This window comes from Hydra viridissima, unplaced genomic scaffold (genome assembly GCF_058129835.1).
Source record: "Hydra viridissima isolate aposymbiotic clone 2 unplaced genomic scaffold, HvirCarnegie_v1 scaffold_4, whole genome shotgun sequence".
Lineage (NCBI taxonomy): Eukaryota > Metazoa > Cnidaria > Hydrozoa > Anthoathecata > Hydridae > Hydra > Hydra viridissima.
In genome coordinates this window covers 17,063,648-17,086,394 of record NW_028324303.1, presented here as the reverse complement: position 1 = coordinate 17,086,394, position 22,747 = coordinate 17,063,648, and the positions used below count along the sequence as shown (strand labels likewise).

The window sequence follows — 22,747 nt, the reverse complement described above, 5'->3', positions numbered from 1 at the left end:
AACCATAATTGAATTTATCCTTAAATAGGAGGTATTAAGTGATGCAGATAAAGTAGCAGCTCGCAAACTTTATGAAAATGAAGAGCGGCTTGGTGCTTTAACAGACAAGTGGAAAGATAGATGGAAAGAAACCCAAAAAATTATGCAGGTTAAGTTCTTATATGTTTTGTTTGTTCATTATAAAAAAGTATATTAACTAATGTGCATTTATTGCTATATCCTGCATAATGCATTTATAAAGACTTTAAATTTTGAATTTGGCATCATAGATTTATAGGTACCTAAGCCAGCATGTTAAATTGTTACTGTTAATCATTTATGGAGCTGTAGAACTATATCTATAAATTAATAATCTTCATAGTATTAACATGATGATATTAAAATGTTCATATTTAACTTATCAGACTTGTTGGTTCTAAAAAAAACCTTTTAGTTGTTGTATTTGCTAATTCCATCTGTGTGTATTACATTAATGTATTACAGTTTGCTAATGCAACAGATAAGGTATTAAGTTGATGGAAAGACTAAATTTAAAGAGTCATTAAACAATCATTAAAACACAGTTTTACCAGTAACACCAAATATGTATCAAAATCGCTTATCTAAATTCCTAAATCCATTGATCATTAAAATGTTGCTTTATTAACTAAGAGGAAAAAATCTTATACAGGTGTATTAGAATGAGAAGACATTAAGCATTCTCAAAAAATAATTACTTTATGATGATATTAAAAATCTTGTGAGAAAATGAAGGTTTTCCACTGGTTGCTTTACATTATTGTCAATAAAGAAGTGGTAAAATGGTAAAAGTGGTAAATTGAACCTTTATAAAAGCTTAATCATATCTGTAGTTTATTCAGTAAGACTGATAACTCTTTACTTATCAAGCAAAGCAACGAACTAAACAAGGTTGTAAATATAACTCAAATTTTTTTTTTTTGTCCTAAAATTTTTATTATCTTGATCTTTCTCTGTATCTGTTTCAAATATTATTTAATTATGTCATCAATATTTATGGTTAAGAAACTTTTGTTGTTGTTTTGAATTTTGTGATTGCTGCATTTTTGTGTTTTTGAAATTAATATATTTTTTAAAGTGAATTTATTTTTAAGGATCGAGCACTTGCATTTCAACATCGTTTAGATGCTGGAATTCGAATGGAATCTGAACTACCTCACTTAGTTGCTCTTGAAGATGATCTTTTAAGTACAGGGATTTTACTCTATCACTTAAAGGTAATATCTTTTGAAATGATTCTATAAATGTTTATGTATTAATTTTATCTTCTCTAAAATAAATTTTGTAAAAAAATTTAAAATAATTTCACAAAAATGAGTTGCAACAAAGTTGCTAAGCTGTTTAAAACTTTAATTCATTTTTAAAGTTGCAATAAAAAAAAAAATGTGTTCTAAATCAAAACTGAGGGTTCCTCTTGAATTTAGCAAGAAGCTTAAAACAGTTAAGCTTGTTGCTATGCAAGAAAAGAATGTCTAACAGTTCTTCTCTTTTGATAGATAAACTTAAATAAACAAACTTTCTTGTAAGGTTTAGCTTTTCAAGAATTGATGGCTTCTTAGAAATTTATGTTTCTTTACTCAGTATCAAGTTTTGTAAACAATTTTGTTTGTTTGTTAAAGAAAAGCTTATTTGCATGAGTTGTTATTTATGAGTTTGTTTTCTTTATCATGTTTAAAGCACTTCTTTAGCTGCTTTTTTATGGTGCAAAGAATTGTTTTTATTCATAGTGTTTAATATTGTTTTGGTAGTTTTAAATAACATAACCAATTTTTTTAAAAAAATTTTTTGAATTTTTTTTCTCTAATAAAATGGAGGGTGTATTTTTTGAAATAGTTTTTAAGGTAATTTTTTTGAGGATTTAGTGTTGATTTATTAGGAATGAATTGTTAATATTATTATTATTGTAAAAAAATGTTTTTTTTTAAAAAATTTTTCTTGATGATTTTAAGGAAGGAAAAACATTTGTTGGCACAGAAAACTCCAAAACCAAGCCAGACATAGGTATTGTTATTCTGTGAATTCTTGAAACTTTTTTTTATGGGTACCAATATTCTTATGCAAATTTAACAATATTTAAATGTTTATTATATTGCTATGCTACTACTTGTAGTGTCATCTTTGAAAAGTTTGCAAAAATATTTTTAGTTGTTAGTGGACCTGGTATACAAGATGAACAATGCATCATTGAAAACAATGATGGCTTTGTAGTGCTTGATCCATTTCCTAAAGCCTTATGCTCAGTAAATGGTGAAATAATAAACAAAAGAACACGCTTGCAGCAAGGTTATTGTAATTGAATTTTTTGTTTCATTTTTAATCAAAAATTAGTATTGGATTAGTTTTGATTGTATGACCAATTTTTTTTCTTAATAAGGTGATGTTGTGATCCTTGGAAAAACAGCAGTTTTTCGCTTTAATCATCCAAAAGAGGCAGAAGAACTCAGAGAAAAACGAAAGGTTTTTTTTTTTTTTAACTTAGGAAAACATTAATTTTCTTTAGTTTTAAAGTAAACAAAATCATTGGTTCCTAAAACCTAAACTTTCCTTTTGGTTTTATAATTTATAAGTTCTTGTTTTGTTTAGTCTGTTGGACCAGGGTTTAGTAATCTTTCTTTGTCAGCTAAATACCATAGTGAAACAGATCTTCTTAAGAAAATGATGAGGTATGTAGAAATCTCTGCTTGTCTTTAGCTCTTGATTTTTCTTCATTAAGTTAATGTTTAAATGCATTGGGATTTGAATATTTTACAATTGTAACTTTCATGTTTTTCATGCTTTAGATTTTATGATAATATTTGATGATTATGACAATCTTCAATCAAAGTCTAAATCCACTTATGTTTTATTTTTTTGTAGCGTAGAAAGGCAAAAAAGAGAAGAAGATCTAACTAAACAATTGGAAGAATCTCGGTAACTTTGAAATTTAACAATTTTAAAAAAAAAAGTTTTTATTGTAAATTTTCAATTTTAAGAATCATCTTGGTAGTTTTTGACACAAAATCTACAAAAGTTTTACAAACAAGAAAACATTAAAATACTCTTTTACTGTAAAATATTATTTAATCCTATTGTAATTTGACCAAATACCAAATATTTTAATTTTGAAGCTTCCAAATTTTGATTAAAGGATGCTCCTTGAAAAACAGAAACAAGAAGAAGAGCGGCGCATGGAAGAGGCTAGGTGTGTTCTAATTTGGTTCTTTACTACTTAAATTTTTTAATTCAACTATTCATACTTTTTAGTTTTTTAATTTTTCTTAAACACCAAATAAAGTGGCTTTTTAAAAATTCAATCAACAATGAACAGATCAAAAAGTAAAATGAGAGTACAAAGTTTACAAACCATAACAGTAGCAATCAAGAATTTCAATTTGAAGGATTTGATGACAAAAAAGACATTATTACTGCTCTTTTGACATAGACTTGTAGTTTAGTCCATCAAAGTTTTTTTTCTGTTTGTAATAAATCTGGTTGAAGAGTGAGCAGATCATTTAAAAATTTTCAAAAGATTTTGTTTTGACAAAGGCTAACAGCGTTATCAGGTATTATTAGTTAGACTAACACCCCTGCCTTATGATCTACAGCATTTTAAATATTGTCAAAAATGTTTCATGATTTGTGCCAGGCATGTACTGAGAAAAATTTTTTCTTAACGTAATAAATAGATGTAAAGAAATATTTTCTGTGTTGTTATTGACATTAGTGTTGCAAAGAAAATTGTTTCATTTTAGAAATGAGTTTGCACGTCAAATCAGAGAAGAGTCAAGAAGACTTCAAGAGACTAGGTAGTCTGAAACTTTCTGAGTTTAAAATCTTGATTGTTAAATGAAGTTAAAATATCTCTTTGAAATTAAGATTTTTGGAACTCAATCATTTAAGTATTTCAATTTTAGAGGAGAGTTGCAAGGAAGGCTTCGTGCTCGTTTCCAAAGTGCATTATCTCCTGCAGAGATTAGGTAAATTTGGGGTGCATTATTTTATGGAAAATTTTAGTAATGGCTTTATAACATTTAAAGATAATCATAACATTGCTTTTGTAGTTTTTGTCTTTCTAATTTATGATCACAGAAAACATTTATCTGAACTTGAATGTCAACACAATGATGCAGAGATTAAAAGGAAACAACGTGAAAAAGAACTTGTTGATAGCATTAACGAAAAGATTTCACTTATGGAACACCAACAAAACTGTTTAAATGACTTACTTGAGAAGTGTAAGGTTGTAAAAGAAGAAAATAAAAAAAATATAGAACAAGAAGTGAAAAATTTCCACATTTTACGATCAAAAGAAACATTAATTCTTAATAATGAAATACGTGCATTTATTGATACTAATCCATTGGATGAAAATAAGATTTCAGAGTTAAAAGAAATTTGGGATGCAGAATCATTAAAATTGATGCAGCAGGAAAATACATGTGACTTTCTGAACAATGAAATAAAAGAGTGTATTTTTGCATTAGAAAAGAAAGGAAATTTAGATGATGAAGACAAAGTTAGTCTGGAGGATACAAAAAACCAACTACTTTCTAAGATACGTGTTGAACAAGCGACACTTGAAGAATTATCTCAATCCAAAGCAAAAGTTCTCAGAAAGTATGAGAACAGTTTTTTAAATAGATATCAGTTCCTAATTTGGGAAAGAGAAATGCTGAATGATAAGACTTTAAGAAAAAAAGATATAGCTGAGACTGATTTAGCTGTGCTTAAAAATGTGTTAGCTGAAGCCCAGAGCAATTTGGATGATGTAAAAACAAAATTTATCCTAGTTGAAGCAGAAGAAAATAAAAAAATGGCATCTGAACGTTATAGAGTTGATCAAATGAAGAAAACATCAATAAAGCAAACTATAGAAGATCAACGAGCCTTTAATGAAAAAGTTCAACAATACAGAGCTTTGCTAAAAAAAGGTCAAGATCGAATAGATTTAAAGAATGCTGAAATAGAGTCCATGCGCAAAGAATTGACTCTTGCTGTGCAAGTCAAAAATGATAATGCCAAGGTGAAAGCAGATTTGCAGGAAAAGATAAATAGTATGATTGAAGATCTCCATGAATTGGAAAAAAATCATGTGATTATAAAAAATGAAGAAGAAAAAGTTATTAAAAGTATGCTTAAAGAACTAAACAATAAAAAAATGGAAAATGAAAAAGATGCCAAAATGTCTGAAAAGGTTTTATCTGAACTTCAAAACATATCTCATGAAAAAATACTTTCCTTTAAAAAGCAAGTTGACATTTCAGAAAATCAAGTCCATAACTGTGATGCAGATATCTTAAAGTGCTACGAAAAGCTGAACGAAATTAACAAATATAATGATGAATCAAATGCTAAACTTGATGCTGAGTTGCTTTATGTGGCATATCTTGTTGAGAAGGAAATACAAGGGAAAGAGGAATTCCAGGACATATTGAATTCCATCAATACTGCTAAGCTAAAGTTAGAACAAGCTAATAAAAGCTATGCAGAAAGTATTGAGAGCATTCAAAACAAAACTGAAGTTTTATGGAAACCACTGGTGGAGTCCCGTGATCAAGTGCAAGTTGTTTTAGAAGATTTATCCTGTGCTAAAAATGTTGCAGAAATGACGCTTGCTGAGCTGAAAGAGCAATTCTCAGTTGAGCGTAAAATTGAATTGGAAGAAATTGAAAGTTTAAGGGAAAAGTTAAGAGAATCTTCTGTAGAACTAGAGCATGGGTCTGAACACAATAGCGAACCATTGGGTAATCATTTGAATTCAAGTTTAATTTCAAACGGAACTGATTTTAACATTGAAGAAATACTTGTAAAGCAAAAGCAACAGTAAGTTTGTAAATTTCATAATAAATATAAATCCTCAGCATAAAAAATTTGTACTTTTAGTACCTTTTTTTTTTCAATCATACTTGTTTACAACTGTAAATTAAATGTCTTTAGAATTGAAGATGAAATGTATGAAAAAATCATCACAATGGAAAAAGTGATGCAACAAGAGCTTGATGAACTGAAAAAGCGAGAAATGCAACTATTAGCATGTTTGCAAAAAGACAGAGAAAAACTTCTTAGCGAAAAATCTTCTCTAGAGAAGGTATATATGCTCTATATACCTTCTAGGTTTATTTTACGTTAATAGTTTTTATGACATTTTAAAAATGACAGCAAATGTCAGTTGTTGTTGTCATTATTCTTCATGGGTTTCAAGTTTTGTCATTGTCATTGGGGTGGGTTTCTTGTTTACATAGAGAATAGTTACTTGAGCTGTTTCTTGTAGTTTTTCATTTCTCTGGTTACGTTTTTTAAGTATATATTTGATAATTCTGACAACTTTTTAGAATAAAGATTCAACTGAAGAACACTTTAATGAAGAACACTTCAATCAAGTTACACAATTGTTGAAGGTGAAGGATGATGAACTCAAAGCAACAAGAGATAATGCAACCAAAGAGATAGAAAGACTTCATAATGAACTTGCAAATGCAAACAAGTATGTTTTGTGTTTTTTTTAAAGAAAGAAATGTTAATCTAAGTTTATTTAGTCAAATTCAGGCATTACAGTCCTTCTTAAAATATTTTATCTGCTAATTTTAGTCAAAGTTGACTTTTTTAGTCTTTATTTATTTACATATATAAGTTTAATTATATATGTAAGTTTATTACTTTATGCGTGTTAAAATTTGGCATTCAAATTTAATGTAGTTTTGTGATTGTACCAAGCAATTTTCCAATAAAATTTTTTTTGCCAAAAGGTTTCGATAGTTTCAAATATATAAAAAATGTAAATAAACCCTTAAAAAATTTTGCTGAAAGAATGGCAAATAAAAAACTGTTGAGGTTGTCAAAGCTCTTCATGCAGGAATGTCAGTTTTTGAAATTGTTCGAGATCTGACAGTCCCCAGAAGGATTGTTTACAGTGTTATGAAGAGGCTAAGAGGTTCATGGGACCACAAAAAGGAAGCCTAGAAGTGGAAGACTCATTTCAACTGTTAATCAGACTTGAAAAATGAGGTTAGAAAAGATCTATCCTTAAGAAGAAGACACCAATTATCCTCTTCTTGGATGAAAAGTATTTCACAATCAATCTGATTTTAAATTCTGTTTGTGATATTTCAAGGTCCCAGACATGGTCAAGTTTGCACCTTAGACAAAGAATCCCTCACAGATCATGGTTTTTGGATTGGTCAGTTCCAATGGTAAGAAAATGCCACCAGTATTTCTACCTTCTAGGCTAAAACTGGGTGTCTAAGACCACATTGAAAGAGTATCTGAACTAAAGTTCAAGCACAAGCTTGTAAGCAACTGAACCCTAAGATTAACCAACTTATTAACTCAGTATCTCAGGCCTGGACTGGGTTAACAGACAATTACATTAAAAAGATTAACTCAAAGTTCACTGATGTACACTGATGTAAACTAAACCTTACTTTTATGTTTATTTGATGAAGTAAAAGTTTTTTCCTTTATCTTGTTCAGCTCAGCATCTTTGTCCTCTAAATTTTTGTCTCAAAAAAGTGCCAAATTTTAACACACCTGCAGTATATATATAAGTTTAATTATATATATATCTTAGAAATTTCACAAGATAGTAATTTTTTCCTTAGAAACTTTATAGTGTGTTTTAATCTATTAATGATAAATTTATTACTATCTTTTCACCCTAGTGAAATTATCATCCTTCAGGAAAAATTGGAGAAGTATTATTCAACTAGTGTATGGATTTTCTTTTCGCTTCTTCATCACCTGTTTTGTTGTGTTAGGAAAATTTTTACAAAATAATCTTGTTTTTCTTGCAGAGCTTAACATCCCCTGATTATGAAGAAGATGAACTGTCAGATACAGAGGTTTCCCAATTACTCATTCGAGTCAATGAAAGTGTAAGTTGGTTTCTTACTGCTGCAGTTTGTATCTATTTGTGCATTACCCTAAGCTATTTTACAGTTGTGGCCAATAAGATAAGGCTTCTATTTGATCACTTTTTGCTTTGTACCTTTGATATTTACTATTAGAAATTGATAGAACTTGCATGGAAGGAGTTATTTTTTTATTTTAATTAAGTTTTAAAAGCATACATATATCAAAATGATGCAGTCATTAATTTTTTTTTTTTTGCTTTTTTTTTGTGTAATATTTTAACAGTTTTTTTATTTTATTTGAATAAAATTTTAAACCAATATTTAAACTACAAATTGTCAAACTGTGGAAGATTAAAAGGAATCTTTCAGGAGTAACAGCAACAGTTTAAAGAGGTTTATCTTAGTATCAAAATGCAGCTCATTTTTGAGTTTTTGTTGAGATTGTTGTTTAAATGTTTTGAAGGACAAGATGTGTATTGAACAAAAATAGTTCAGGATAATCTTGTGTTATAAGCAAGATAGAAGACAGGATTGTAACAAAGCTCTCGAAAGATTATCTAAGTAAACTAGCTATCAGTTGGTTGCTGAATTGTGCAAAAATTACAGAATAAACTGTGGCTTCTAAAAAGTGACGTCTGTGTGCTTCAGGATTGTTAAGAAGGTTCCCTGTCAAGAAACAATTTTTGGTTTAAATGTTTTTAAAAACTCCCCTCATTTTTCCTGTAAACAATAGAACTATATTTGTCGCAGCTTTGTTTTTTAGAGTATTTCACAATGCCTAACAAAGCCAAAATGGTATTCTGTAAAACTCTTTTTGCTAGAATTGTGCTTGCCAAACACCATCCTCAATGGACTAGAGATGTGACCAATATTCTTTGGAGTGACAAGTTAAAGTTTATGATCTGATGGAATAAATTATGTTCAATATTCTGTTAGTCAAAAACTTATTTTTAAAGTCCAGCTCTTTAACATGGTGGAGAAAGCGTAATGTTTTGGGGCTACTTTATTAGAAATCTTTGTGATAGTTATTCCAAAGATTGAACAGGTTTTGATTGACGATTTTGATCTTTTTGGCGTCTACTGTATTTACTTCATAAGTTGAAGTTATGAAAAAAAAATAGGGAGTTTGGTCACATTAAAAACCTAAGATCAAAGCAAATTATAAGTCAGTTTGTGTTGTAATGTATGACTTAAATTAGCAAAAGTTCCATTTTTATGAAGCTTTTGAATATTTGCATTCAATGATAAACTTATTTATATTGTATAACAAGTTTAAACTTTCGCTTGAAATGTTGATAAATCCTCATTTTCATTCTTCCTAACTGATCCAATGCTAATTGGCCCCTCTTAGTACCACTGACTGATGTATTTTCAAAATACAAGTGAAAATTAATAATGAGAATTTAAAGCCCCTTATTTAATGTATATATTATCATAAAGTACCTTTTTTAAATAAAGATTTTAAGGTATTTTGACTTGGTGGAGCAAGATTATTGAAATTAACATATGAAACAACTTTAAAACTTTTCCACATCAGAAATGGCTCAGAACAGTATGATTTAAAAAAAATGAAATGTTTCATTTTAGAAAACTTAAGTTATTGGTGGATGTATTTAAAAAAAAAAAAACAGCGAATAAAAAAAACCTTTGTTTTACAATTGCATTTAGTTGTAGTATTTTATTTTAGGAGGGTTTTGATGAAGAAGATGAATTAATTGCACGTTTACGTAACTCACCTCCGTCTCCACCTCCTACTCCTATCAACAGGTTTCTACAATCAGTTAACATATATAAGAGGAACCAAATCAATGCCGCTATACCAAAATTTATTCTGCGTGGCATAGGCAAAGGATCATACCATGTATTTGAAGTCAAGGTATGTTTCTTAATGTTTTTGTTAATGTTGTCCAAGATTGCTAGTTTGGTGCGATGTTTCAAATACCAGCATTGATATTTTTAACACCAGCATTGAATTTGTTTAAATATTTAGAGGAGTTATAAACTGTTTTACCTTCTTTTTTTTTTTTTCCTTTTTTTTCGAGAACGTTTTTTTAAATAAGAAATTAAAGAAATTCGTTTCTTGATTTATTGAATTTTGATATTAAAATCAACTTTTTAAGTATAATTATTTAGCGTTCTTTCGGAGCCAAAACCAAAGTAATCTTTCTGCATCAACTGATGTTGAAAACTGTAAAATTTCCGCGTGAAGTTCACAGTACCGTACAGTGGTCAATTTTTGATCGAAAATGTAAAATAGCCCAAAGACTGTAAAAAAACAATAAGAATATTGTTTATTTGCAGAAAATATAAACAAATTTATTGAAAATTTAATTTTTTGGCCTTTTTTAAACATCTGAATCTTCAATGTGCGGCTCATCACTTTCTGTTTCAATCAAAATGATAGAGAAGTTGTTGGTTGCTTTAAGATCGAAAGCTTTGTTGAAGGGTTTACGTTTTCTCATTTTTAGCTGCTTCTTTTTGTAATAAAGTTCAACGATGACTGGGTTACTGTTGTCCATAAGTCGATGAAAGAGATTAGACATACCATTTAACCATGAAGATTTTCGTGAGTGAAACATCTGTACTTGTCTCAAAACTTTCTTGCTTCCTTCTTCAGCATCTTCCGATAGGCAGCACACAAATTTGCAATGATTTCACGACCATGCTTTAAGATTTTATGTAGAGCAGGAGTGATTGGAACCATTATCAACTTTTCGCTATGATTTTCGTAACAAAGAAGCTTGTTTTTCCACAAAATAATCGTTTTTTTTTTTGTTTTTTTTTTTGTTTTTTTTTTGAATAAAAGCCCAATTTACGTCACTAAAGATAATTTTAATGAGAGAATTACATACTGTTTTTTTTTTTTTTTTTTTTTTCGGAATCTTAGATTGACTCCTCTTGATCTTCCAGAAAAGTAAAAGTTTCTCATTAAAATTGAACCTTTTTTAAAGTACCTAAAATATTCGAAAAAATTCAAAAAATGTTTTTATTTACTTTGAATATATTTGTACATAGTAAACATTTACAACTTTTAACAGCTTTTTTTTTTTTTTTTTGGGGGGGGGGGGGAAATAGCTTTTCTCTTAATCTTTTAATAAAAACAAATTTGCTAAAAAAAAAACTGTTCATTTGTTGTTGATTTATTCGAAATTGAGGGCAAATCTTTACAAATTATATAATTTAGCATTTTAATCTTTCAAGTTTTGTAAAAAAAAAAAAAATTCCTAATTTTGCCATCTTAAAAATTTTTTTTTTTTGTCTAAGTTCGTCGTACGAGCCGTTTATGACCACTGTGTACCGTTGCTCATAAGTAGAATACTGGAATATTGCGATACCGTGACACATTTATGTAGAAAAGTTTGCAGATTAAACAAAAGACCGTATTTCTTAAGGTTCATTTGGATAGCATTACTAGTATTAGAATGCTTATCAGTAAGCATTATACAATGGCTCTTGTAACTCTGTTTAATGGGTTTTTTCGATACGCAACGGACTACATTAAACTTTTTTTGAAGTGCGAAAATTTTTCTTAGTTAAAAAATTTCTTCATCCGAAGTTCGAAAAAGGTTTTCAGTCTTGATACTGAAATAATCGTAATTTTTTTTTTTTTTTTACTTTTATTTTCAATTTACAAAAGAATTGAGTTTCATAAAAACAAGAATAAGAAAAGTTTAGGAATCATAAAATAATTTTAATCACTTTTCACTTTCAGACGCATTTTAAAGTATGGATGAGTTGCATGAACTTGATGTAGTTGATGATGTAGTTAAAGATCCAAAAATGCTCCTCTTGACTGGCGGTCCAAATAAGTCATTACTGAACTTTCTCTTCTGATTCTAATTTTCGGAGTTTCCCAGCTTTAGATTGTTCTGATTCTGACTTTGAGTTCCAGTTTTCCGGAAGGCAGAACTTGCGACTAATTCTGAGAGATTTCCTTTATCTTCTATTAATGACCGTTTAGTAAAAAGTGTATAAAGCTCCAATTATCTGTTGTAAATGATATCCCTCTATCAACATAAGCACCTTCTCAAGCTTCACAAGCTTCTTCTTGGCCCTTTCATGCTTGTGTTTCTAACAATTTAAAGGGTAGACTTGTCTTAACCATAACGACTATGAAGTTAAGGTCCTAGTCTAGTTATTTTGGGTCTTGCTTAAAAAACATTTTTTAACACTTACATTGTACCTTTATCTTCTTATCGCCGGCGACACCAATGTCTTTGAAAGTTTCTTCTAATACTTTCTCTCTTTTCCCTTAAGCTTTGAATGCTTTCATTCTTTGTAAGTTCAAGAAACAAGTCTGCTTTTCAAAGAAGACTAATATAGATCCAATGGGACATGAGAACTCTTTGTTACATTTATTGCATATAGCGAATTTCCCATTAGGCCATTTTATGACCTCAGTGTTTTACGGCGCTTATTACCTGTGCTTATCGCATCGGAAAACTTTCTCATAAGTAATTTATAGGAAAAAAAGGTCATTCAATATTTCCTGGTAATGACCGCAAAAAAAAATGTTTTTAATACCCAGTTCTAAAGCATTTACCTGAGTAATTGCGTAAATTAGTGTTCGGGTAAATCCCAATTCTTGAAAACATTTTTGCTACTGAAGCAGCAAAATACTTGACAAAATTTACCTGGAAGGAGTCAGGTATATATCCTCTATAAAATATAAATAGCATAGAATAAATTTCCATATATAAATATATATATATATATATATATATATATATATATATATATATATATATATATATATATATATATATATATATATATATATATATATATATATATATATATATATATATATATATATGTATAATTAATTTTACGGTAACGTTTTACAGGTTTAATACTTTTTAAAGCTATGAATAGTTTGAGCTATCATTCGTCTACATAATTATTGTTTTTTCTGTGGATTTTAAAGCTCTCGAAAAAATAAGTTCCATTTTTCTTTTTTTTTTTTTTCGACTGCTCGAAATCTTATAAAATTGGCTACTTTGGTACTACTACTGTGCTACTTTTTTTTTTCATGCTGAATGCGTTTTTCTCAGCAGATAGCAGATTTATATCAATAGATTTATATCAACAGATTTATATCAACAGATTTATATCAAAAGCATGCTTAATATGTTCTAATAGATAATGTATAACTCGTTTCTAATCGTGAATTAACTTATTTGATTTAGTTACGAGTAGGTGATAATAATTGGACAGTATATCGTCGCTACCGGCAATTTCGTGATCTGCACAGACAAACTATTCGAAATCATCCTATAGTAAATTTATTAAGTTGTTTGTTTATAAAGGTTTTACTTTTTACTCGGTATGCTGTTTGTATGTTTGTTAAACAGTTTGCAAAATTACAGATTTAAAGTGTTTAAATATTTTTTGTCGAAGGTTGGGAACTTGGAGTTTCCTTCGCGTCGTTATTTCGGTAACCTTTCAGAGGATTTTGTTCGTGTAAGAAGAGCACAACTTGAGGTATTTTTGTTAAAGATCTGAAAAAGCTTCAGTTTTAAGATTGAATTTCAGAAAATTCAATGATTCCACTTCAAAAATAATGCTTTCTTTATTAGAAGAAGAGGATTTTTTTCATTTTAACTCGTTTCTAAGCACCACGTATAAAAACCTGTAAAATCATTCAAATTGTTTTTAATCGTGATCTTTATTTACTTATTTTTTTTGCGTTATCTTTGCGGATGTGTTTTTGCTTTGTTCCTTTTTAAAACTATTCTCTGTGTATTCATTAGAGACAAGAGTTTCACCTCGAGATTTTATGAGCCTAAACGAGTTGAGCTGAAGGTCTCTCGTTTAGTGAAACTCTTGTCTCTGGTAATTCTATTTATTCTTTTTATCTTTTAGGCCTATTTAATAGCTTTCCTTGCTATTCTGTCAAATGACTCAACGTGTCGTATTTATGCAATCACTCGTCGAACGTTAACCAAGCAAGACTTAGCAATCTTTCATCCTTTTTTTAAAGAAGGAATCTATGAGCGTAATAAAAGTCAATAACGATCTGTTGCTGTAACCTTGTTTGGCTTCTTTGATGGAAGAACTTTTAGAACAAGATATTTTGTTTAAATTTTTTTTTTTTTTTTTTTGTCTTAAAATTATCAAAGTTATGTAATATATCAAAATTGCGTTAATTTTTTCCCCTCTTTTTAACCGAGGAGTTTTGCTTGTGCATCCATCTTCCAAAAACATTCTAAATATTTGGCGAGTTGAAGTGGTTTTGCAATTACCTCCCAAATGAAACAACTTCTCTTTATAATATAATAAACCGTAGGAATAAGAAATACGAATTTAAATTTATTTTTTAATTTATTTATTAGAATTTGATATTTATAAACAATCTCAAATTTTCACTAGGTCAATTTTATTGGCAGTAAGATAAGATTTTCTTATTTCATCTACAAAGTTTTATGAAAATATCTTTCCTATATCTATTCTGTTTTATGGCAACTTCGCTATTTATATCATTTTATATTATGTAAATATTTTGGGTAATTTTTTTTTTTTATCTTTATTTATTTCTTAACATTTTAAAAATAATCCGTTTTTTATTCTTAAGTTTGAAGAACCAGAATTTAAAGTTCGCTTTCCTTAATTTTTGGTTGGTTGAAAGGTTTTTAGAATTTTCGCACTTTGATAAAATTTTTTCAAATATGAAGAAGTAAGTTGCCAATACTTTTCTTTTAATATTGAGTTGTTAACAATTAGAAAAATTAGAAAAAGCTCTTCGAAGCTGATTAGTTTACTTTTTTTAAAAAAAGGACTATTGTATTTTTTTCTTGGTTATTAGCACGGAGTGGATTCATCGTAATCTGACGGGGACTGGTTAAGTGAGTATAGAAATCCCAGTAATTTATGCGTCTCATTTTTAATGTCATTTCGTTAGTCGTATTAAAGTATGTGGGTTTTATAATAAAATATTTAGTTTAAGGAAATTTTCAAAATCCAAAATTGAATCCTCTGTACTAAGGAAAATAAACCATGGTCAAGTTTGTTCAAATATAATTAAAAAAAACCATGGTCAAGTTTGTTCAAATGTAATAAAATATGAGTAGAGTTTTAGTATTTTAAAATTACTGAGTTTCTACTAATTCAATTTGTTTAACCATAACTGGATTTGTAATCGCAATCAACATGAAGTCAAAAAAGCGTGAAGATGATGTTTTGAGGGTTGCTCTTTTTTTTTTTTTAAACAATTAACATCGAAGATTAAGAATGCAAAAAGGGATCAACTCAACAAGCAATGAAACGTTATGCTGATAGTGTTAAAGAATTCGAATAAACTGTCTGCGCTGACTGCTAAACGGTTCACGGTCACGTCAGGAACTATAAACAAGCATTTAGTTCCATTAACAAACAAATTGAAAAAGATCACAACGTTATCTTCTGGTTAAATATGGCTAACTCATATTATACATGAATTGTTTGCGATTATCTAGATACGCATGATATATACGATAAATGCGACATATGCGAATAAGGTAAGGTTGCCAATATTGTACCCCTAAGACAAAACTAAAAAATGTAGGTAAGCTACTGAGTGAAAACATGGATTTTCAATAGGATTTCATAATTTGGGATTGTTTGTTGTAAAGATGTTTAAAAAACTCAAAGTTTAAAAAGCGTTAAGTCTCGAAGAATCAAATTAAAAAAATAGCGCTAAGAGTACTATAAAGGAAACTAGATCCTTAATTGTACCATTGTTATCCAATATTGTACCACTTTCTTGATTTCAATTACTTTACAGCTTTGCAATATTTTATGATTTTAGATCTAAGGGACTTAAAGAACTGTTTTTGATTAACACCTGCACAGCCATATTGACACCAGCCTTGACATATTGGTAAAACTGAACTAGAGAGTGCATCTTTTTAAGGACTGCTTGTCAATACAAGAGTAATACAAAAATTTTTATTTTTTTTTGTTTAAGTGGTGAAGTTCGTATTGTAAGTATGGATATTTCTCTAATTGAAATCTCAAAAGGGTTTTGTTAAACTTTACACACGTTTTTTTTAGCGGTCAGAATGGTTGCGTCGGTACAATTTAGGACATGCCTTGAGGTACAATTTACGCAACTAACCTGACATTCAGTTAATTAAAAAGTTTGACAACTAAAAGTAAGATTTTTTAAATTCTAAGTATTTATTTTAAATTTAGATAAATCATGCTTTAACATAAGTACACTGAACAAATCATATCTTCTGCTTTTTTTAGTGAAATACGCTTAGCCATAAAAACCTAAAATAAGAAATCTTCAATAACAAACCAACAAGAACTTATTCTGGGCTTAATGAAGTTGGATGACAAAAAAAAACAGTTGACTACTTAATTTCATTCAGCAAAGATAAAAAATAAGTTAAAAATTTTTTTGTGGGTTGTAAAAATAACGAGTTATGTTAAAAGAACAATATAGGCATCGGTACAATATTAGCAACCTTACCCTACTCACAAAATTAAGTAAGATCAAAGAGATTTTTACATTTTTTTTTTCCTTTCACAGGCAGTAAAAAAGATTTATATTTACCTATTAGAATCAGCTTGCAATGGCTTCTCGACATTTTAAATCGCCAGCAAATTGTTTCAGCTAAGTTTGTGGGTGTGATATTGGATTTGCCCGAGTGAAATATAGTTATAAGTAGGCGATAGACAAGAAGTTACTCTATTCTGATATACTTCTTCTATTGCACCGGTGCTACATGATAAACATTTGTTCATTCCGATTCCACTAACTGAAGATCAAGTCAGCATAGATATGTTGGTTAAGAATAATCTTACCAGTCAGACACAGTAATCGCCTAAAAGAAGATTGCAACACTATTAACTACGGTTGTTACTGCTGTTGCGTTTGTTGAATAGCAAAGGCACTTTAAATCACTAAAGAAAAAGTTCTAAAATGAAAGATTTGCAATCATATCATCATCATCATCATCATCATCATCATCATCATCATCATCATCATCATCATCATCATCATCATCATCATCATCAGTATGTGTAAACTTGTTCGGTAATGCAACCTTGCGCTTTCATTCCAATTTAACGGCGCGTTGCAGTACCGAAGTTTTAATGTTTTGTTACATTTTATAGGAAAAGTTAGGGTGATGGTTAAACTTTTGTTCTGATATGATTTTAAACATTAATAGGAGTCAATCACCCCTAAAAAAGTAGTGATCAGCTTTATCATATAACCCCAAAAACATAATTTATCATGAATTTTTTTTTTTCTCAAACCGTCTATAACTTGTTACTAATTATACTTGAGTTATAACTTTCATGAAAAAACTAAAAAAACCACAAATTTTATTTTGTAAAAATGTAATAATAGAAATGGGTGTTGGATTCCTTTACATTTGGTATGAAAGATAATAGAATAGTTTACCGTCAAAAAGGAATACAATTTTAACAGTAAAATGGATATGTTGAAAAAGTTGCATTACCGAGAACACAAAGGTTGCAATACCGAACTCTAATAAAAACTATGATTTTTTGTTTATTTTATGTCAAAATTTTAGAAAAAACGCCAATCTTAGTAATAATCTAATTATATTTCTTTTGGAAAAATAGTTATTTTAAAAATATCAAAAGTTTAGAGTTTCAACAATAAGAAAAAAATGCGAAAAATTGAGTTGGCGTTGGATTATGACCTATTTAAAATTCGAGGGACTTATTTTTTGGATCTGATAAGGATGTTTAAGGCAGGTTCGGCCCTAGTAGCAATTCTTTTAGGTATCTAAAAGCTTCAGCTCATGCGTATGTGCACATTACGCAACCAGTAAATTAGAAACAGAAAGTGAACAGCTTGTGTTTTTCTTATGAGAGGTGTGGAATGGTGTCCAAAAATTGATTGAAAACAGAAATTTTATCACAACGCCAAAAGGTAATATTTACAGGCCTAATTAGATTCCTAAAATTTAGGTCAAATAAATCTGAAGAATCTTGTAAACTGAATATATTTTATTTAAGATTCTGAAGATACTCGTTCCTACAGCCGCCCCTCTACCTATATCACAGCTATACTTATTTAAATGAGCATTTTAGTTTTGTATCGGATACATTTGTAATTTTATATACAATACGTAAGGTAACAGTCTTTATAAACCGCCTCAAAAAGAGGATGACGTGCCCGGTTAAGCAGAGATTTGATCTCAAGCATCGCACTACGTCATAAGTCAACGTCAAATGTATTATAAATATCATTTTAGTATTATTTATTTCAGCTATAACAGGCAAGAAACTTTAACTATTAAATAAGTTTCTATATAGCAAATATATTGTGGTGGCGTATGATTGTTTAGAATATCTTATTTATATCAGATTTATATACGCTTCAGTTTTAGGTAATTTAAATTATTAGATTAAGCCACACTTGACAGGATTTCGGGATAATAACATGAAAAATAATTTTTGCAAAAGAAACGTACCCAGAAATGGATTGCTCATAATTTAATTAAGTATACATTATTGAAAAAAGTGTAACCCTTACACCTCTTGTTTTAGTTTATTGAAAAATAAATGATCCATCCCTCATTATAATGGGATTTTCGGTACTTACGAAATGTCATGTTTTAAATTAAGAACTTTAAATGGGTAAATCGAAAATCTATTAACGTTTTAAAGTAATAGTTTTAAGTTTACATCAAAAGTAATTTTTAAAAGATTTATGTGAACTAACAGCACAAAAATGAAATATACAAAATTAACAGAAGTAAAATCATATTTCTCATTTGATTAAAAAAAAAAATTATGAGAGGTTTAACATATTATATGAGAGATCATAACGATTTATTGATTTAAAAAAAAAACTTGAAAATTATATATATATATATATATATATAAATATATATATATATACATACATACATACATACATATATATATATATATATATATATATATATATATATATATATATATATATATATATATATATATATATATATATATATATATATATATATATATAAAATATCTAATACAGTTTTCTGTAGAAAAACTTCATTTTTTTATAACGTACTTTTGCAACAATCTGCTCAGTAGTAAAATCTTTAAATAACTCTTTAGCTTCTTTATTTTGATTAATAATACTTTTCACATTTGATGTAACAACACTCTGGTGGCTAGATATTGAAGTGGAAAATAATGTTTTTATCATTTTTAATTGTTCTGAATTGATTGAAAACTTTAAACACTGTGGCTCTTCATTTTCATTTAGTTATATAATGAATCTTTTTTTAGTTATACTTACTGTTATACAATGAATTTTCGAATTCTTAAAAGATATTTGAACCAAGCTACTATTACATTACAAGTATACTTCAAATTTATTATTAGATGATGCACTAAAGAACACAAACTTAAAATTTACTTTTATAGAACTTTATGTTTTAGCCAAAGCATTAAATAGTTAGCGTTGTTGGTCCTCACTTAACAAATCAATCAGTTCTTGATCACATAAATTTTCTTGTAGATAAAACAAGTTTTAAAAAACCATTTACATTTTAGCGCATTTATCTTTGACTAATTTATCTTTGATTAAAATCTTAAAAACTTTCAAAAATATGCAACTTAACATACTTTTACTTTGTCTTCCTGCAATAAATAAATCATGTCTGTAACTGTACACCTAAAAGTCAATGCATTGACATGTTGTTTTTCAAATTTATTTCTAATTATATTTATTTTTAATGTGATCATCCAAGCTTCTCCTACCTTTAGTTTTCTATATTTATCATATATATATACATATATTACGCAGACACACACACACACACACACACACACACACACAAATATACACATTATCATTTCTTTTACAGGTGAGTTGCCTTTTTATAACTAAAAAGCTTCACCTGCCCTGAGTATAAATTATATAACAGAACAGACTTGTTATATCAACATATTTAAAAAATTAAACCTAAACATCCAATTAGTATTGCCAATACCTGACCAGAAAATATTGATCTAAGTAAGAGAGAAGAAGCAATTTCCTCTACTTTTTCTTTTGTCATTTTTTGGATTCCTAAAACAAAATATTCTATTTTTGAATTATTAATTACTTTAACTTTAAGAGTAATAAAATTAAAACCCTTTAAAGTTTAATAATTTGGGTGCTATAGTGAAAGCTAAATAATTTCTGTGCTGTAGTGATTCTTCCCTCTAATAACTTGTGCCTAGTCGAGAAAAAGGTTTTTTGGTTGAGATATCCAAAAAGTGAGTTTAATTTCTTATCTTTTCAAGTTTTTTTCTTTTTCATTGGTTACTACATTATTCTTCTTAATTATTTACCAAAATTAACAACCCTGTGGATAATTAACAAGCGTTTTTGCATAACTAATTAGTGTTATCTTTCTAAAAGTATAAAACAAACTTAGTTGCTAAAAAAGCTTTTAGTAGTTTAAAACTTATTTTTATATACTTATCATATAATTATCAACTTATATATCTTTACAATAAATAAATTGTAATAAACTTTGAAAAAACTTTTATAAAAATGTTACTTATAAACAATTAAAAATTTACCTCTACCAACTAAATTATCTTTTTTTGTTGGGGAAATTTTGCAGCAACCTAAATAATGAAATAATGAAATTCTATAAATTAATTCTATATCTATATTGAAACTCTTACAAAAATTTAAAGGAATCTAGGAGAGACTAGGTAGACTATAGACACAGGGAGACCATGGACACTTTTAAATCTGCCATCCTATTGACACTAGAACAATATTGTCTATGGTTGATATGTTGGACCTGCGACTATAGTTTTAAAACATTCAGTTCCTCATTACATTACCTGCCATAGTTTGGGCTCTTTTCTTTAAAAGGAAAAATTCATTTAAATTTTTTCAATACACTCCACTGGGGTAGACTGTTCAAAGCTGATACTTAATTAAACACTCAACAATGTTCCATGGTCTCACAAAAAAAACAAAAAGACATTTAGCTATTGAATATTTGGGTAGAAAATGTATAAAGTATCCATAAAAATGGAAGGAATAGAAGTCTACAGGACCTGATTGGTTCTCACCATTAATGAAACCTCATTAACCTGTTGATTCAGTCACCTGAAGTTACAAGTCTCACTTGAATGACCAACAAATTTCTTCTAATGATAGTACAAACAACCTTGACAATGATGAGTTTGAAGACAGCAATGCTGATGTGGCTGAATAAAGGTTTATAATTGTTAAGGTTTATGGATGCGTATAGCTATCAGACTGTAACTATGTAGCAAAGTTTGTTTAAAAAAGGGCATTAATTATTAAATCAGGTCAGTTTCATTTAAAATTATCTGAAGTCTAAACGGTCTCCCCTATAATATAAATTTCTTGTAATATAAATTTTATTCTTACAATTTTATCTTATGATATAGATTTTTGCATATGAATACATCAATGTCTTTACAAAAATATTACTATGTAATAAGTTTAAGTAATATGCAATAAATTTCTTGCATATTATTGATGATTAAGTATTGCATTTTTGGAGCTACAGCTAGTTCAAAAAATTTGAATATTGTATGAAATAACTTCTAAAATTTATAGATTTATGCAATTGAATGAATTTAGCTTTATCTTTGAAAAATGCTTATGGTTAGAGCAAGTATTTAAGATTGGATATGATTGAATAGTGTCATGTTGTATTTTTAACACAAAATGTGTTTATGTTGAAAGTATTAGAGCTCAAGTAAGGGAAAAAAAGAATTAGAAACATCAACAACTTAATACCTGTACATACATTACAGATAACGTAGCTATCCCCAATTATTCCTCCTTAGCATTTGATGTCAATTATTTTTTTACATAGGCACATGTGGTTCCAGATAAGAAAGCGTCCCCCAAGCATACTTGTCATTTAACCATTTTAAAAATAGTATTTATATTTGACTAAACATTTTGAAACTTTCAATTCAATTAATTACTAACCTTTTTTGTGTTAGTAACTTAAACATGCGTTACTAATCAACATTGCAAATCATTACTAACACTTAAATCAATATTGTTTGAACATCGCATCTTATATGTTTACAATTAAACAACATCTATTTGAAATATAGCCAAAGTTATATTTTTTTAATAGCCTTTTTACAAAACTAAATTTATGATAACAATAAACTTTTCAAAGCTTTTTAAAACAAATTTCCATCGAGTTCTCGAGAAAACTTAATGGCGGAACTCAAGCATATTGAAACCGGTACCGATTACAACTTTAGCGGGTTGCAAAAACGAATTTTCATCCTTTTTGGTTGCAAAAACGAATGATGAGGTTGCAAAAACGAAGCCTAAGTTGCAAAAACGAACGCGTAAGTTGCAATACCGAAAAATAATCCACATAAACGAAAAAAGAGGTTGCAATACCGAATTTAACTATGGTCATCATCATCATCATCATCATTATCATCATCATCATCATTATCATCATCATCATCATCATCATCATCAGTACCTTAAATATGAAAAATGTTTCTCTCAAATCTGTGGAGAAAATTTTTTTCCCTTCGCTCCTTATAAAATTGGGGTTGATCATTCAACTTGTCAAGCCAAAAGAATACAGTAATGAAACATATAAAGAGATCAGAACAATCTTTGTTAGCATAACAAATACAAAAGTTATAGCAAATCTATTCATCGTTTACACCGGAAGGTTTTCAAATGATATAATAAGAAATAAGAGCCTGGGCTGCATGCATGCATGCTATTTTTGGTTTTCTAGGAAAAACAGGGTCGAAATTTGCAAGAAAATGGTTGATGAACAACTTGATGTTTAGCAAGTTGTAGTGAAAAATATTATCCAAACTGCGCTAGTTACACTCATCTTGGTTTCTTCCGCCCAAGATATGTTAGTGAAGAGCACGGTAATGGTTTCATCAGGACATCCAGGCAATGG

The 22,747-nt window shown here is 28.6% G+C and overlaps 1 protein-coding gene across 4 annotated transcripts in view; it reads left to right on the top strand.

Annotated features, from left to right (window-relative positions):
• LOC145182656 (uncharacterized) overlaps positions 1 to 13,926 on the top strand; it is a 36,130-nt gene extending 22,204 nt beyond the window's left edge. For 3 of the 4 annotated variants that reach the window (XM_090084085.1, XM_090084084.1, XM_090084086.1), the window contains 19 exons: positions 29 to 148; positions 1,113 to 1,235; positions 1,968 to 2,019; positions 2,164 to 2,301; positions 2,393 to 2,475; positions 2,602 to 2,681; positions 2,875 to 2,928; positions 3,146 to 3,199; positions 3,750 to 3,803; positions 3,912 to 3,974; positions 4,087 to 5,820; positions 5,935 to 6,085; positions 6,330 to 6,481; positions 7,656 to 7,704; positions 7,788 to 7,868; positions 9,535 to 9,723; positions 13,037 to 13,126; positions 13,248 to 13,331; positions 13,713 to 13,926. In XM_090084085.1, the coding sequence (XP_089940211.1) occupies positions 29 to 148; positions 1,113 to 1,235; positions 1,968 to 2,019; positions 2,164 to 2,301; positions 2,393 to 2,475; positions 2,602 to 2,681; positions 2,875 to 2,928; positions 3,146 to 3,199; positions 3,750 to 3,803; positions 3,912 to 3,974; positions 4,087 to 5,820; positions 5,935 to 6,085; positions 6,330 to 6,481; positions 7,656 to 7,704; positions 7,788 to 7,868; positions 9,535 to 9,723; positions 13,037 to 13,126; positions 13,248 to 13,331; positions 13,713 to 13,862 (3,501 nt within the window). In that variant the 3' untranslated portion in view covers positions 13,863 to 13,926. Of the gene's footprint in view, positions 1 to 28; positions 149 to 1,112; positions 1,236 to 1,691; positions 1,860 to 1,967; positions 2,020 to 2,163; positions 2,302 to 2,392; positions 2,476 to 2,601; positions 2,682 to 2,874; positions 2,929 to 3,145; positions 3,200 to 3,749; positions 3,804 to 3,911; positions 3,975 to 4,086; positions 5,821 to 5,934; positions 6,086 to 6,329; positions 6,482 to 7,655; positions 7,705 to 7,787; positions 7,869 to 9,534; positions 9,724 to 13,036; positions 13,127 to 13,247; positions 13,332 to 13,712 lie in introns of those variants that run through there. The other variant, XM_090084087.1, reaches the window with a different exon arrangement.
• The last annotated feature ends 8,821 nt before the right edge of the window (positions 13,927 to 22,747 follow it).